The sequence below is a fragment of the Aspergillus affinis genome (assembly GCF_023601865.1).
Source record: "Aspergillus affinis strain CMG 70 chromosome Unknown NODE_39_length_258944_cov_87_149177, whole genome shotgun sequence".
Classification (NCBI taxonomy): domain Eukaryota; kingdom Fungi; phylum Ascomycota; class Eurotiomycetes; order Eurotiales; family Aspergillaceae; genus Aspergillus; species Aspergillus affinis.
The window spans coordinates 214,077-230,632 of record NW_026515820.1 but is presented as its reverse complement, the minus strand read 5'-3'; the positions used below and the strand labels follow the sequence as shown (position 1 = coordinate 230,632).

The 16,556-nt window shown below is 50.9% G+C and overlaps 7 protein-coding genes across 7 annotated transcripts; 5 read left to right on the top strand and 2 right to left on the bottom strand.

The window, feature by feature from the left end:
* Positions 1–1,485: 1,485 nt before the first annotated feature.
* KD926_006964 (60S ribosomal protein eL21) lies at positions 1,486–2,219 on the bottom strand (the record flags this gene model as incomplete). Its single annotated transcript, XM_053099990.1, has 4 exons — positions 1,486–1,810; positions 1,915–1,962; positions 2,046–2,113; positions 2,184–2,219. 4 exons carry the CDS (start codon positions 2,217–2,219, stop codon positions 1,486–1,488), a joined length of 477 nt encoding a protein of 158 aa, XP_052956369.1.
* A 268-nt stretch (positions 2,220–2,487) lies between these two features.
* On the top strand, positions 2,488–3,397 carry KD926_006963 (40S ribosomal protein uS4; the record flags this gene model as incomplete). Its single annotated transcript, XM_053099989.1, has 5 exons — positions 2,488–2,501; positions 2,570–2,607; positions 2,679–2,697; positions 2,777–2,875; positions 2,986–3,397. The coding sequence occupies 5 exons, from the start codon at positions 2,488–2,490 to the stop codon at positions 3,395–3,397; spliced, it is 582 nt and encodes a 193-aa protein (XP_052956368.1).
* Positions 3,398–3,735: 338 nt separating this feature from the next.
* KD926_006962 (uncharacterized protein) lies at positions 3,736–4,750 on the bottom strand (the record flags this gene model as incomplete). The annotated part of the gene is made up of 3 exons (XM_053099988.1): positions 3,736–4,157; positions 4,247–4,466; positions 4,532–4,750. 3 exons carry the CDS (start codon positions 4,748–4,750, stop codon positions 3,736–3,738), a joined length of 861 nt encoding a protein of 286 aa, XP_052956367.1.
* A 451-nt stretch (positions 4,751–5,201) lies between these two features.
* Positions 5,202–6,518, top strand: KD926_006961 (uncharacterized protein; the record flags this gene model as incomplete). The annotated part of the gene is made up of 2 exons (XM_053099985.1): positions 5,202–5,326; positions 5,396–6,518. The coding sequence occupies 2 exons, from the start codon at positions 5,202–5,204 to the stop codon at positions 6,516–6,518; spliced, it is 1,248 nt and encodes a 415-aa protein (XP_052956366.1).
* A 725-nt stretch (positions 6,519–7,243) lies between these two features.
* KD926_006960 (uncharacterized protein) lies at positions 7,244–8,314 on the top strand (the record flags this gene model as incomplete). The annotated part of the gene is made up of 4 exons (XM_053099984.1): positions 7,244–7,314; positions 7,457–7,589; positions 7,702–7,759; positions 8,022–8,314. The coding sequence occupies 4 exons, from the start codon at positions 7,244–7,246 to the stop codon at positions 8,312–8,314; spliced, it is 555 nt and encodes a 184-aa protein (XP_052956365.1).
* A 1,199-nt stretch (positions 8,315–9,513) lies between these two features.
* KD926_006959 (uncharacterized protein) lies at positions 9,514–10,915 on the top strand (the record flags this gene model as incomplete). The annotated part of the gene is made up of 7 exons (XM_053099983.1): positions 9,514–9,559; positions 9,614–9,941; positions 10,002–10,058; positions 10,115–10,276; positions 10,365–10,650; positions 10,698–10,791; positions 10,848–10,915. The coding sequence occupies 7 exons, from the start codon at positions 9,514–9,516 to the stop codon at positions 10,913–10,915; spliced, it is 1,041 nt and encodes a 346-aa protein (XP_052956364.1).
* Positions 10,916–13,115: 2,200 nt separating this feature from the next.
* On the top strand, positions 13,116–14,796 carry aspE (septin; the record flags this gene model as incomplete). The annotated part of the gene is made up of 2 exons (XM_053099982.1): positions 13,116–13,636; positions 13,698–14,796. 2 exons carry the CDS (start codon positions 13,116–13,118, stop codon positions 14,794–14,796), a joined length of 1,620 nt encoding a protein of 539 aa, XP_052956363.1.
* Positions 14,797–16,556: the final 1,760 nt, after the last annotated feature.

Here is a 16,556-nt window from a genome sequence, read left to right as displayed (position 1 = left end):
CCGAACCTGCGGGCGGGTTGAGAACGGCCCGCTGGGTCGGCCAAACTCCACCCACAGTTTGTCTTCCTCTGCTGTTCAGACGGTCTGGATCTCTGCAAAAGATCCTATGCAGCTGCAAGAAAAGGCACTCGGGTCAAGGAACTAAGCAAAAAGGGGAGTTGGTCGGTGTTCAGGGTCTAGCACCACCCAAACTAAAATCGCAGCACCTCGATTAATGATCGTTTTGGCTTAATTCGTCGCACACCCACCAAACTATATTTTTTCAAACCAACCTACAACTATCTGTAAAAAAAAAAAAAAAAACCAACTAGCAGCACAACCTTCCACGTAACCCAATGCCATATCTCAGACTTGATTCACTTTAATGCAACACGTGGAGACTCGAGAGGCTTGCCTTCTCCTACGAGTCATTCCCGGGGAGCCTTGTCTTGCTGGCCCTCAGAGCCTTATCGACTCCGATCGATGATATTCGCCACTCTGACATCCGGTCGGATACAAGCGGGCAACATGCCAAGGTCTGTCTGCACAACTGTTTCAAATTGAATGCTCATTGATGGTCTCTGGGTGTGATGGAAGCTATCCTGCATTGTGGCGGAGTTGATTGAGAGGAGGATGACTGTCTAGAATTCATGCTAGACGGTTAACTAGTCCATTGCTGATGACATCACCCACCAACCGGGGATGGTGTTCTAGAACCACCTTGCCTAGTCGAGGGTTTGATGGGATGGAGATGGGAGGGTTAGTGACTTAGTGCCCAGTGTTGGGATGGTCTTAGGCCGGCAATCGCCATGGCTTAGCAGCTAGCTTGAGCCTGTGGGGGGTTTGGATCCGGGGAAGAGAGCATGGAATTTTCGATGTAACGTAATCAATTTTTTCTGAAGATGGGTGGAAGGGCGGTGTTACAGAGTCCAGGCCGTCGCAGATCTTTCGCGCCCAGGATGTGACTCACGCGAAGGTGAAGTGCGAATACATGGATTATACGGTGTTACACATACACCTTTGGGGATGATGCAGATTGACAGTCCAGAGCGTTTTTTAAGAGGCATTCCAGAGATTCTGAGGCCCCCCGGATGGTAGGTCTCTTCAATTTCAACAAGTCAATTCTTTTCTACGAATAATGGCGATGAAGCCATCTTTTTCTGTTCGATGTTGACTGCTTCATGGGTGCAACCAACCGGCCATACCCAACCGCGGCCTCCCGAGAATCTTGAGCGGACCCTCGGGATTTGACTTGACGTGAGAATCTGCGAAGGCGCAGAAACCAGGACCCGGAAGAAAGCATGGCGCCAAATTCTGGCAATCGGGTTTGAACAAGGGAATCGAAATTTTGTTTTTTCTTCATTCAGGGGAATCTATGCACAGGCTGTGAGATGTGCTCGTACATCCGAGAACCCTATAATTTTTTCGCTGCGTCTTAATGCAAAATCCACCCATGGATCGGAAACCCAGAAAACACCAAACAACCGCGTCGACCATTCCATTCGTTTAGATGTGAGTATCGTAGGGGATAGGAGTGATGGTCTCGGGGGTGGTGCCCTCGACGAGGTGGGCCTCAATGGGCTGGACGGCCTGGCGCTTGAGGTGGAGGTGGATGCCCTGCTCCTTGGCCTGGCGCTTCTTCTGGGCGTTCTCCTTGACACGCTTGATGAAGTCCTCACGGGAGCGGGAGTGCTTGACGTGCTCGATGCGGACGTTGACGCGCTTCTCGAGATAGCGGTTGCCGACAACCTTGTAGAGGAGGACACCGACGGAGGACTTGGTCACGTTGTAGACGACACCGGTCTTACCGTTGTAGACCTTGTAGGGCATACTGTTTCCAATGTCTCAGCAAAAAACGACCCATAGAAGAAAAACAAAAACCATTTCCTCCACAATTCAATCGAGACTTTGCGCGGGCGGGAATTTCAAACTGACCCCTTCTGAACGGCACCGTTGACCTTGATATCAACGATATCACCGACCCTAAAAAATGCATTTATATCAGATCCTGTTCAAAATATCCATCGTATCTTCGAATTCGGCGGGAGAAAAATTTTCGAGCGTACCGGTAGGTCTTCAGGTAGGTCGACAGGGCGATTTGGCCGTGCTCCTTGAAGTTACGGCTGAAGGCATACTGAAAAAAATCGTCAGCGCATGACTCCCGACCGAAAAGCGCATTTCCATCATGGTGAACATCGACATACCCGAGTGCCGGATCTCAAACCGTGCGAGTGACCCATGTCGGCGGTGTTGGTGGTGCTGGAATTGGGAACTTGTCGACAACGAAGAAGTGCCTCACTCTGCCGCCCGTAGGGTTGTAGACTTCTTCGGATGCTTAGTGCGCGGTTCTCCACCGCCCAGGGCTAACCCTTGCGCTAAGCTGATTCCGGCTCCACTCTCGCTCGCTTAGTTCCGCTCTCCAAAACGCATCTTCATCTTCTCATCTGTCGCCGACTTGGTCAAGCTTAGTGTGTTCGACAACCTCGCGACAACGCCCAATTTGCAGCCATGGCCCCCGTCCCGTGAGTATACAGCCACGTCGATGTTATGCGCTGTTTTCGAACTCGTCTAATTATCATGTTCTTTACAGTCGCGTCTACTCCAAGACCTACAAGGTCCCCCGTCGTCGTAAGTTTGCCTTGGTTGAAATGACTTCAGAAAAAAATTTTGAAGACCGACCAATGCTAATTTTTGCGCAGCTTTCGAGTCGGCTCGTCTGTTAGTACTCTCCGGCCACTAACCAGAAGCGTGCTTCTGGTTATGTCGTGTGTTCACGTCTCTAACCTGGTTGGAATAGTGACTCGGAATTGAAGATTGTCGGCGAGTACGGCCTGCGCAACAAGCGTGAGGTGTGGCGTGTCCAGCTCACTCTGTCCAAGATCCGTCGTGCTGCTCGGTATGCGACCCCGACCCCTAAGAGATAACAATCATCGCGGAGGATACAAAAAGAAATTGCGCAAGGAAACGGAATCAGAAACAGCAGGCTAACGGTTCACATCTATCTAGTGAGCTGCTCACCCTCGACGAGAAGGACCCCAAGCGTCTTTTCGAAGGTAACGCTTTGATTCGCCGTCTGGTCCGTATCGGTGTGCTCGATGAGTCCCGCATGAAGCTCGATTACGTCCTGGCCCTCCGTGTCGAGGACTTCTTGGAGCGTCGTCTGCAGACCTGTGTCTACAAGCTCGGCCTTGCCAAGTCCATCCACCACGCTCGTGTCCTGATCAAGCAGCGTCACATCCGTGTTGGCAAGCAGATCGTCAACGTGCCTTCCTACATGGTCCGCCTGGACTCCCAGAAGCACATCGACTTCGCTCTTACCTCGCCCTACGGCGGTGGCCGCCCTGGACGTGTCCAGCGCAAGAAGGCCGCTGCTGCTGCCGGCGGCGGTGACGGCGAGGAAGAGGAGGAGGAAGAGTAAATTCTTTAAACATGGAGTAAGGACGGGTTTCGCTATGGAACACAAAATTTGGGGGCTTCCTTGTGACTGCAGCATAGCGTATCATGTTGTACGATCATGCCATTCAATGAATCAAAATTTGGCCTTATGGCTACATTCCGAAACCCGAATACATGCTATAATCCTCAGTTCTGTAGTAATCCGTAATTGTCCCTGCCCCCTCCCCCGCGCCAGGCTATCCAGTATTACATTTTTGTATCCCCTTGAACCCCTCTGATAAGAAATTCCCAAAATAAGACCCAACGCCTTTCCCCACATTTTATCGTACATCGTGCTAGTTCATCGATCCCCAGGAGGAGTTATTCCCCAACACCCACTAGTCCCTTGAGCACCTCTTCGGCGCTTCTGTACCATCGTCCCATTTCCTCGAGCCTGTCACTTTCACCCTCCTGCTTCTTTCTCTTGGCTTCCCGCGCCTGGATCACGGCTTCTGATTTTCGCTTTTCAAGCACCGTGAGCTCCCGCTCTATAGTTTCAACCTCCCTCGTTTTACGAGGCAGAGTATTCTGTACCGCGGCAAGCTGCCGATCGAGTGCCGACAGTTCTGCCTCTTTCTCAGACAGAAGGTTCAACGTTGCGGGAAGTGGGAGGTTCTGCGACGACGATAGATCCATGTTCGCGACCTGCTTCGCGCGCAGACCCGCAATTGTGGATTCAAGATTTTCAATGGATTCAGGGAGTGTCGAAAGTTGCGCCATCTGGAGCTGAACGTTCTTGTAGCCTGTCGGGGAGTCATGATGTTAGCGATCTTCTTTCCTTCTGAGGCCGTCGCCAGGCAATTGCTGGCATTCATGCGCGGGAATAACTCACGCCTTGAAAGATCACGACCCGTCGTCTCCATTTCTTCGATCATCGCTCGCACTTCTTCTTTCCGGGCACGCAGCTCGGCTTTCACCTCTGCTGAATGCACCTCTAACTCGACATTCTCATTGTGACCGACCACAAGCGGCGGATCGCCGACGATCGCTCGTAGGAATTTCTCTTTCGTGACCTGTTCGACGTAGGAGAATCGGAGTTTCGAGAAAAGTTCCTGTTTTCCGGCCTTTTGTTAACTTCCTCTCATGGGGATCGTACGCGAACCAATGGAGTTCTCACCTTGTAATGTGTCAGATCGGCCTCGAGCGAGGCAGGCGTGGGATTGTCGATTGTAGAGACATCGGATTTTCGCTTCGACGGAGTAGGTGCTGAATTTCCTTCTGGAGAGAAGATCGGCTCGCTGATGCGAACAATCGCAAGATTTGTATCTAAATTGCCGCTGTCTTGCTCCAATTCCTGGAGTTTCTCCAGGATGTCGGTATGGGAAACGTCCGACATTGCGAGACTTCCGATATTTGCACGCAGTTCAGGTCGTAGAAAAATGTCAATGACTGCAATAATAAAAGGTTCACCTATAACATAGAATTGTCGTAACCAAGCGTATCCAAGAAGCGCCGAAGTGGGAGGGGAGGGAGAGAATCGCGTGTTGGCAGAATCGGCGGAGATAAACAAATGTCAGATGCGACCGCTCGATCGGCGCCGCAGGCGGTGAGACCAAAACAAGCCCGCTAATAATGACCCAGTCAGTTCTTTCCTCCTTACGTCTTGACTCTTTCTACGGGCTTAATGATGTGCTTGGGTCTCAGTTCTCCTGGCTGCATACTGTGACGGGTCATCTTGCTTCCTGTCAGTGTCTGCTATTTCGTTCCATTTCCTGACCGGACGCTTGACTGCTCTATCTTGTCATCTTCTCCACGGCACCGCAACCTGCCGCCACCCATCTTTGGCGATGCCTCCTAACGCAATCGGCGACGTCAACAACGATGACTATGTGGCTCAGGTGCTTGCGGGAGAAGCGCGGGATAGCTCTCTGAAATATTCGGTCCAGGGACTGGGTGCTTATATGCCTAAACGGTGAGAACTTTATTTTCTTAGCTTCCCCCGCGTTGAAATTGCTGAGCTGATGTATGGAATTATTTATAGACCTACCGGCGCAGCTCCTAAACCGAATACACAATTTTTACGTCATATCATCAATCAAACGGATAGTCATAATGCAGCCTTGAAGCGAAAGGAGGAGAGGGAGGCAAGGGAAAGGATGCGACAGCTGCGAACCCAAGCAATTGACTCTTCGCACGATGCCACCAAACCCCGTCATCGCCATTCTAGAACCGACGATCGAGATTCGCGACGTGAAAGAAAGGACGACCGTGATGAAAGATACCGGTCGCATCGACGCAGGCATAGGAGTCGTTCAGCATCCGAGGACAAGGAGCGTTCCAGTAAATATCGCCATAGACATGATACGGAGGAAGACGGCCATAGATCATCCCGCAGGAGTCGTCGACATCAGTCCTACTCTCGATCGCGAAGTCGTTCGCCTAAGGACCGGGATTCATACTCTCGCAGTCACCATCGACGATACCGACGACGTTCCAATTCACTCTCGCGGTCGCGGTCGAGATCTCCCCGAGCGAGGGAAAGTCGGAGGGAAAAGGACAGACACAGTGAACGCAGTGGCCGGCATCGCTCCCGTGAACGCGATCTATCTCGAAAACACGCCACCACTCGCAAGGAACCGTCTACCGCACCTTCTCAGCAGAACGGATATGATACAGACCCTCTGGAGGATTTGGTCGGGCCTCTTCCCCCGAAGGAAAACGGCTTTGATGAAAATGTACCACTTCGTTCCCGCGGCCGAGGTGCTTACAGACCCAACGCTAGCAACATTGATGCGCATTTCGCCGCCGACTATGACCCTGCACTGGACGTGCAACTAGAAGACGATGACGCAACTACGAAGAAGTCCAGTCGCCGCCCGGTCCCTGGATTAATGACCGGAGATGATGACTGGGAACTTGCTCTTGAAGCGGTCCGGGATCGAGCACGTTGGAGACAAAGGGGCGAGGAACGATTGCGAGAGGCTGGTTTCAATGATTCATTCGTGGAGCGGTGGAAGAGCAACACTACCTCCACAGCCGCAGCGGATGACTCTGAGGGCAGACTTGAAGATGTGAAATGGTCGAAGAAAGGAGAAGGTCGGGAATGGGATCGCGGCAAATTTGTTGACGATGAGGGTCATATCGATGTGAAAGCCTCTTGGTAGCCGGTTTACGAATTTACCTTAGCATATTATTTCGGGGTTGAGGCGTTGGGACTGGATTGTCCTTTGTTTTGTATCTACAAGCGAGGTTGGTGAGATGAGTGAATATTATAATGATGAACATGAATAATGAGGCATACTTTTACTATTTAGAAGGGTTGAGTTTAGGTTGCCTATTCTAACTACTTGAGGGTGACTTGGAAATATATCCCCGCAAAGCAAAGTTAAGAGTCCAACTAGCTAAGCCATAAATAATTTGCTATTATCCCAATTTAACCCAAAGCCACCTTGAGCATAAATCAAAAATCTCTGTATAATTCATACTACCACTATGAATCACCATAACCAAGTCGAACGTTCGTCATCGACGATGCCAAGACCCGAGCTGTTCTTATTCCGCGGCTTTGTCAGAGTGCGGAATGCGACATGGCGTTCGCCTCGTCCGCACCAAAATCACATCATACTTTGACGCATGAGGAATCTAGAAGCCACTGTGGCCTTGGGAATTGTTAATTGATTGATAATTATATTTAGGGCGAGCTGGGATTATACGGGTTCTTTTTGTCTTTGTATGATTTTATGCTTTTTTGTCTGATCTTGTCACTGACTAGCTAGCTACAAGTCCATACATACCTACAGCGGAGGTTACATACTGCTGCTACCTGCTTGATCGAATCGACGCAGACTCCAGACTACGAGAAAATACAGCTACTCAGATCCTCTATACTATGACGGACGCTTGGGCATTCACGTACCCCTCTCCCTTGGAGGGGTATGAGAACCTAGAGCCCCTCTCGGAGTAAGTTCTTATTCTACGGATACATTCCGCTACCTAAACCCTTCCTTGCCTGGAAGCAAGCCACCGAAAGCCCAAAAGCCAAAAAGAATACACCACCAGAGTCACAGTTCTATTTATAAACATATACTGACAATCTAAATAGCGAGAGAAACGAAGACGGCAAATCATTGAAAAACCCTCAACATGGGGTCTTGAGTAAAGCGTATGAGGAGTTCCCGGATCCGTTGGCCAAGGATAGACGTGGGGGGTTTGATGTGCATATTTATCATTTTCAGGTATGTTTGAGGTTTCTGCTTGTTTGGCTTGAGAGAAAGATAGCGAGGGAGATCCAGAGAACGAGAGAAAGAGGGACAGACAGGCAGAATGTCTAACAAAAGACCCGACCAGAATAACCCCGACCAAGTAGCCTACGCAAAGGCGCTCTGGGAACGAATCCGACGAGAATGTATGTATGCTGGAGAATTCTTCCGTCTCTCATCTCCCAAATCTAAGACACATTTACATGCCTGGCCACCACCTGAAAAGCATGATCTGCTCAAGCAAGCAAGCAGCCTCATCGCGCCTCGTCTCGTGGTCTGGTTGGGGTGATTCCATTCGCACCGATCCAGAACCTCGGAGTCTCGCGAGGGCTCTCGCTCGTCTGCATGACCCGTGATTTGCATCCTGCGCATATACTCCGTACATGCTAACCAAACCAAACCATGCAGTCCCCGAGCTGCGCATCTACACGTTCTTCGATCGACCGATCGGACCGCATCCCGTGGCCATGTTCGAAGTGAACCTGTTCACGCCGGCCCAGTTCGGGGCATTTGTGCCGTGGTTGATCCTGAACCGGGGGCCACTGAGTGCGTTGATCCACCCGAACACGGTGGAAACGGAAGAAGAACGAAATCATACACAGAGGGCGACATGGCTGGGGGAGAGGATTCCGTTGGATTTGAGGGTGTTTAAGTTGTTGCAGGAGAGGCAGAGGAAGGAAGCTGAGAAGAAGGAGGTATAGTACCTAGTTTTGTATAGAGGGGATGAGAAAGCAGGTAAAATTCAATCAATGATCAATGTTCAACTAGAGAAGATACTTAGGCTTAGATTTGCGAGTGCGACACTTGGATCTAAAATCGGAAGGAAAAAAAATAAACCACCGCGTTCCATCCGCACGATTTAAAACATCCCAGATCCCAAGGGTTGCAGTTACAAGGTCACCCAGACCCAGTTCATCACCCGCTCGGTCACAAACCATCCCAGAACATGAGTCCAGGCCGGGTGATCCCTGCAGGGCTGACTGACTCTGAAGGACCATATGGACAGCAGACAGGGCAGTTAATAATGCTACGAACACTCCGAATGAGAGGTACGACAGCCATCACGGGATCGATCGGGCATATCCGACGCGCAGCAAAGCTGACCATGTCGATCCCAAACCACGTTGGACGCTGCCCCGGGATCATTGGTCCTGTCGCGATCATGCTTATCGGCCTTCTGTATGGCGTATTTTCTCAATTCCCGCTCCCTGCTCGGCCCTAACACACAGTGAATTAGTTCCTAACTCACCGAGAGAATGTGAAAATGACTAGGGTTCGGGGCTTCCGATCCAACAACAATAGACAACCCTTGTCAAGGCCGATGAGGATCAGCGATATCCCCCCCTCTCTCTTGTTACTTCTATTCCTGCACGAGGCAAGTCGAGCCAGATGCATTGGCTGTGACACTTTCATCAGCTGCAGGTATGATGCGCAGATGCGAGATTAGTTTTTCTATTTGTCTTGGGTGGTTTTGTTTTTATTTTCTCTCCCTCAGCCCTCACGACAAGGGGGCATGGGATAAATGGACCCCACGATGGCAATACAATGGCCTGGTCAGGAGGTTTAGACCGATCGATGCTATGTAACCCAAGCCATCCTGGAAGGTCGAATTGCAGGAGAACGAGAGATAATCATGTCCCGAAGTAGATTCCTGGTCTTTTGCCCGTGACGGGGCTGGCTGGGGATTCCTCTTAAAAAGGGAAATGGTCTGTTCTGGCCGAAGGATTTCTTTTCTCTCGATCTTGTTGGAGACGTTGACGACGGAAGATTTGCTAGACTTTGTTTGGAGAGGGTCATGTAGGATTTCTTTCCTTTTCTTCTGTTCTATATTTGAGCTAGGTGTTGATATCTAACATATGTCCATGTACTAGCAAAGCAAAAAGATTGAGCACCCGCATCTATGGATCTGGCAGCAACTTCTCTGCCTAGCTATGTGCTAGACTACGGTAGGTCATGCTGGGCCGATTGACAATAACACCTTGCGCTAACCCTCTCCCTAGCACCGCTAATCTGGCTACACAGCGAGGACAAGTACCGACCATCCGGATTCGCCCAGCAGCTCGAATACACCAGCCCGCAGGTGGACTGGAAAGTTGTAGATGGAGCGCCCTCGCCGCTCACTCTCGATAACTTGGACGAGCTTAATGATCTGGGAAACACGAGCGTCTACCTGACGTCTAAAGAAGGCATTGATGCGGACCCGACGCCGTCGTGGTTCCTCGGCGCTGAAATCACGGCGGAGGGCAAGTCCGATGATGTCTCCTCGTCGATCATCGTGAACGACCACGGTGACGGCACGGTAGATGCTTTCTATTTCTATTTCTATGCGTGAGTGTGACATTCATGTAACGGAGAGAGAGAGAGACAGCATGCTCATCGAGTTTGAAGGTATAACCAGGGAAATACGGTCGTGGGCATGGAGTTCGGAGATCACATGGGAGACTGGTTCGTTGATCTTACTCAGATACCTCCATGTTGCGTATGTCTGATGAGATTGACAGGGAGCACAACATGGTCCGATTCTCCAATGGAGAACCCCAAGCCATCTGGTACAGTCAGCATGCCCACGGACAGGCGTTCAAGTACAAGGCCACAGAGAAGAAGGGCAAGCGACCGATCGCCTATTCAGGGAAAGGCACGCATGCACTGTATTCCATCGCCGGGTAGGTTCATGCTAGTTATCGTTTCGCCGCTCTGTCTTTCCTAGCTTCCTCACTGCGATACTAACTTCTCTCCGATCGTCGTATCCAGGAACCACGATCACGCCATTCCGCATCTGAACCTCCCCTTCGGCTTCGTGGTCGACACCACCGACCAAGGAACTCTCTGGGACCCTATCCTGAGCGCATACGCATACAGCTACAACGCCGCCGACCAGAGCTTCAAGCCCTACGATGACAGCTACCCGGTCAGCTGGCTGAACTTCAACGGGCAATGGGGTGACGATGCCCTCCCAGGCGGACCGGAGCTGTTTGGACAGAAGAAGTACGCCGGAGGACCTAACGGACCCAAATTTAAGACGCTTTCCCGGACCAAGGTGTGTCCGGATGATCCATGCGTTGAGCTTCCCTTCCGGATTTGGAGCACGATCAACTCAACGTCGACAACGGCCTGAGGAACTGGGACCTTGGCTTAGGACGAGTGGACGACGAGGTTATGTGGGAACGGGGTCCACGGGGTAAGGGAAAAGGGATGGCCGATTCGTCCGGTACGGACCTAACGGTTACTGTACAGGACGTGGGACATGGTCGAATAATCAGACAGATGATGTGGGGTCAGAGAGAGGGGTTGGGATTGTGTAACTGGATCTGATCTGTTTGTCCGAAGCGTTGCGTTAGTTAGTCCATTATTTGAGCTGCAATGGTAGAGGGAGGTCATTGTGGGAGGGGTAATTGTGATATAGAAGGAATTGATGGTTGATCCAGCTGTATCCTCCATCGTGGAGATGATTGCTCCATAAGCAATGCTCAAGCGAAGAGGGAGTCGAGAGTGGAAGCTAAAAGAAGACGGTTCTTCTCAGGGGCTCCTCTGTTTGTCTCTCTCTTTCCCTCTCGGTCTGGCACGGGATCAGACGAACCCCAACGGGACTAGCGCCGAGGTTCCTGAACAGCTGATCAAATGAGCCAATGAAAGAGGGTTGTTATTTGTCAGGTGGGACACTGCGCGGATTACCGTCACGTTACCTGGTCGGTGTTCCATTGTTTATGACGGGAGGGTTTCCTTTTGAATTTTGGTTGTACTGAGCATTTTGTCACTGTGTGGGTGAACAGACGATTGGGGTTGGAATAAAGACAGGTCATAGGCCATAGAGTCTCTCGCATCAATTCATGCATGCCATATGCATCACCATTACCTAGTGGGAGGTACCCACGTGTGTCTGGAGTTTTGATCATCGTTTATTTAATCATTTATCAGCGTTGCGGACGTAGTTACGGCGCAGGTACAAAGTAGGAACAAAGTACTCCGTACAAACTCTGTTCCATGGGATGGAAATGCAGACCTCCAACGTAATGATGATCCTCATACTCCATAAGGGACGTAGGTAGATAGTCACTGGGCACGCCACGATCTATCAGAATGCAGGAAAAGAGCAAAGGAAAGGCAAATGCCCACCTGTACAACCTTCCCTTGTTTGTCGCATTTTTGGCCCGACATTCCTTCCGCGTAGAGACCGAATGTTATCGAGTGTGTTACCCCTGATTCTCATGCTGGACATCTCGGCATCTCTATGATTGAAGGGAACATACTTTGTACCGTACGGACAGTCAATACGCCCGTCGAGCTAACCGGAAGCGGGGAGCGACAGTCTTGGAGGTCGAGCCCCCTGCAAACTGCCTTCTTGTCCTTTGCCCCTGAATCTCCATCTTCCGAGCGCAATACGGAAAAAATAAAATAAACATTCTCGAGCCTCTTCTCCGCCTTCGTCTCTGCTTGCAGCCCTGTGACAGATCAACCCAACGAGCACGAGCTGCGAGTTGTGGCAATAGAGAACGCCGGCTTCGAATTGAAGCTCCAGTGCGAACCCAATTGCTCCCTTCAAGCTTGCGCAATTCGGATAACGGGTCAGATGAATTAGGAGAGCAACACTTATCATCCTCATTATCCGTTGTCTGGTCGATCATCATCAATCTTAGAACGCCGTGCTCCTTTCATTTCATCTCAGCTTCCCCCTTCAGCCTGATCGTTTAACTTGGGTCTTTTCTTGTCACACCCTTTCCCTTCTAACCGTCTCATCCGAATGCGTCGCATCAGTCGGACGCTGTGAGCAGGCATTTTTACAACTTCTCCGAGGGCTGAAAGCTTTTATCTTTCCAGGAGAAAATATAGGAGCTCCCCCTCACACTGAATACCTTTACTTCAACTCTGCATATTCTGTTCCAATTCAGATTTCCTTGATCTTCCAAGCCGGAGACGCGGGACTGAGCTCGACCGAAGCTTGCTGGGCTTGTGGACGTCAAATTATCGCTAGGCGCATTCCCCCAATCTTATCGTCTCGGTGCGGTTGAGTGATCGCACGTATTCGGTTCAATCTTTCAGTTGCTCAATTGAGGCGAAAAAAGAAACGCGAACAGGCGAACGCATTGAATCGCAGCAGCTCGTATATTTAGCTAGATTGATCCCCAGCGCTGTTGGACACCCCCATAAACTGCCAAGACTGTAAGTGTTTTGCCATCTAGTTGGTTCTAGTGTTCGGGGATTTCGAGCAACCTCAACGCAAGAGAGCTGCACCTGCCAACGGACAAACCTGCGGGTTTGTATTGCAAGGCTTTCGTGCTGACTTATACCCTGCGATTAGCTAGGTATCATCTCCGATCATTCAGGGGAACGGATCGACTTGAAATTGCGCCAGAAGACAGCCGGTAACGCGGGAAGCTTCTGTCGGCGAAGGAATCTATATCTGAGACAACATTAATTCACTGGAACCCCACTTCTGGGCAAAGTACCCATCCGTGTAACAGCCAGTCGAGTGATTGGAAGGTGCCACCCCGATTTTCTCCCCCAATGTCGACCGCTTCATCTAGACCCCATACGCCGGGTTACCCTCAACCTCCTCCCGAACCCTTTCCTGAGAATGGTGATACCACCAAAGACCAAAAACGAACCTCGTCTCTCAGCTTCCTCCGTCGCTCTAAGTCTACCGACATTCTAGGTGAAAGAAAATCCTCTGGAAGCAAAAGCAAGAAAATGGGTAAACCACAAGCGACGGAAGAGGACATCCGTCGCCAGCGCGAGTCCATGGTCCGACAACCTCCCCGTCTGCCCGATTTCGCTCCTCCCCCGGTTCTCGAGACATTCGGTGGTGAAGAACGGCATGATACCGTCCCTGCTCTTTCCAGCCAGAACTTTCCGTCACAGCAACAGGCCCGCAGCGCCGTGAGCACCCCCGTAGCCTCCGAGAACGACCCCTATGCGCGTACCGAGAGCATGACACATCGTGGACGGTATAGCTACGCAAGCAGTGCTGTAAGCACCGTCAACAATCCACGCAGGCTGCGTCGCCGCAAGGATCCGACACCCTACAAGTGAGTGGTTCGAGGGAAGGATTGGATCGGAAGGAGCATCAGACGCTAACATATCTCCCAGTGTCCTTGTCATCGGTGCTCGCAACTCGGGAAAGACCTCATTCCTCAACTTCCTCCGAAACTCACTGGCCATGCCAGCTCACAAACACCCTTCTCGCACTCAGGATGAATTCAAATCCTTTGATCGTCTAGCCCCTGCCAACGAAGGCTACTCGTCCCATTATCTCGAAACGGAAATCGACGGAGAACGTGTCGGACTGACCCTGTGGGACTCGCAAGGATTGGAAAGAAACATTGTTGACATTCAGTTGCGTGGCGTGGCGGGATTCCTGGAAGGCAAATTCGAGGAGACCCTGAGTGAGGAAATGAAGGTGATCCGCTCGCCTGGCGCGCGTGACACACATATTCATTGTACTTTCTTGATCCTTGATCCGGTGCGCCTAGACGAAAATATCGCTGCCGCCGAACGTGCCGCCCAAGGAACATCCAAGTCCACTGATTCTCCCGTGGTTGGCATCCTCGACGAATACCTTGACATTCAAGTTCTACGCAAAGTCGTTGGTAAAACCACGGTCGTCCCGGTCATCAGCAAAGCTGACACTATTACATCGACCCACATGTCCTACTTAAGGAAGGCAGTTTGGGATAGTTTGAAGAAGGCCAACATAGACCCTCTCGAGGTGCTCGCTCTCGATGAACAAGATGAGTACACGTCTTCCGAGAGTGCCGATGAAGAAGAGGAGGATGAGGTTGATGAGTCCAAACCGACCGAGGATCCTAGTGCGGCCATAAAGCCCCCCGGATCCCCATCCGCTCGAAGCCAGAGTTCTCGCAAATCATCTGGATCCCAGGCCGCCTCCCAGCTTCTGCCTTTTACGATACTGTCGCCTGACCCGCACTCGTTGAAGTCCAAGGAGGAGCCCGTCGGTCGAAGGTTCCCCTGGGGCTTTGCTGATCCTCACAACCCCGAGCATTGCGATTTTCTCAAATTGAAGGAGTCGGTGTTCAGCGACTGGCGGGCTGAACTGCGTGAGGCCAGCCGCGTGATCTGGTATGAAAACTGGAGAACGAGCCGTTTGAATCGCAATGGCCCTAATGCTGCTGCTGTTGCTGCTCCACCGCAGAAGAAGAAATACAGTGGCAGAATGGGTCCCCTCTGAATGTAAGGGGTCTCAAGTACCGATTCATATTGCGTCATGTCATCTTGCCCGCTTAGACGGCTCATTTGAAAAATTTCCATCCCTTTCCTTTCCCTTTTACTTCTTCATGAAACAGATGTCACATCCTACTTTTCGTTCCACCTCTCACATGCCCGAGATTTGCGGTCAGGAATGCCAATCCGAATGTCGGGATTCGAAATGCAACGGAGAGTGGGCATGGGTCTCTAGTTATACGTTTTCCTCCATTATGCAATCTTCTTATCTGATTTTCACTTGAACGTGGAACGATCCCAGGTTCCACTCGGAACAACTTCAGACTAGTCGGACAGCCGTTGGACTGACGACGAGAGAGAAAGAACACTTCTTTCGAATACTGGCATTCCGTTTGTGCGCAGTGAACCCCACCGGCATCTTTGGATTTTCCCTAGACTTGGACACTGTTGTTTTACGATTTCTCTGCAAGCTTAGTTGACAGAAGCGCCTGAGATTATTATACCACCTAGCGTACTAATTGCGATATCACTGTCGATGCTCCAACGTCTCTGTTTAAGGACCGACTCGTGTTGAGCGTATCCGATGGGCACGGTTATCTTCATGTTTTCTTTCCTCTAATTCATCTCATCTTATCATTCTTCATGTGCGACCTCTTTCGAGTTTCTACTTCCATTCCATGTATTCCTGATCCCATTCAATTCTCTTTCCTTTTCTGTCGGAATAGGCAGTCTGTGTCCTGGGTGTGCCTCTAATGACTGGTCTCGAGCCCACGTTCTATTATTTCCTTTCTTTTTTCCCGATTGCTTCCTAAGGGGGTTTCGGACGATCAAGTTGTGAGCATGGAATCATATGCTGTTTTTACTTATCAATGAATTTCTTCAATCCGTGCGACTACCGCTACCATTTCCCCAGTAGATTGTAAAATTCGTAGTTGAAGGGTACCTTTACCAAGATCTCAACCAGATGTGCTTAGTAAGCGGATAACATTTTGGCCAAGATCTCCCAGGCCATCATCTTCATCATCTTCATCATTGAAACTCCATCCATCATCATCTCGGGCCATATAAGGATGTACTCCTCTGCCATTTTCGTGCCCAATCCTTGAACGGCATGACTAGTTACATGTCTTCTTTTGGCCCCATCCGCCAGTTGCACGAGAAGAAGGCTGCAACGCTCAATGCAAACCACCAAGAGACGAACAATCGAGCAAATAAGGCTGAAGGAATGCGCGCGACCAATGAGCAGACGTGTGGTGGCTGAACTTGCCGCGAAGGATGGAGTCAAGAGTGCAGGGATTGTGCATTTTTCAAGGGCGCGCCTGGTGGACTGGTGCGACACCGTACTGCTAGGATACGAGGCGCTAACGCAGCAAAGGGCCCAAGCGGAGGTGGATTCAGCTCCCATGGCAGGTCATTCGCGAGAAAGCTGACCACTGGACCAGACTGACCAGGGGCAGTCCAAGGAATTTTAATCGATCTGCCCGTCAGCTTCAATCCTGAGACGATGCGGCTCCTCGACGATTAATATTGTCGCTCGCGTCCCGGGACTGTGGTTCCTGCCATAAATAATTCAGTCAGCGCGTATTCCGCTGCGAGTGACCAGCGTGCCTTTTTGGTAGTCTTGTTCGATTTGAAGTTTCGTTTCCCCTTTGACGCCGACCCCTCCGACGATCAGTTCGTTCATCTCTGCTTATCAGTCTGTTCGCGCTTGCTCAGCTGCCCAGCTGCCCTCCCTCTCCCCTCTCGCTCTCCCGGGGCCACAAACCC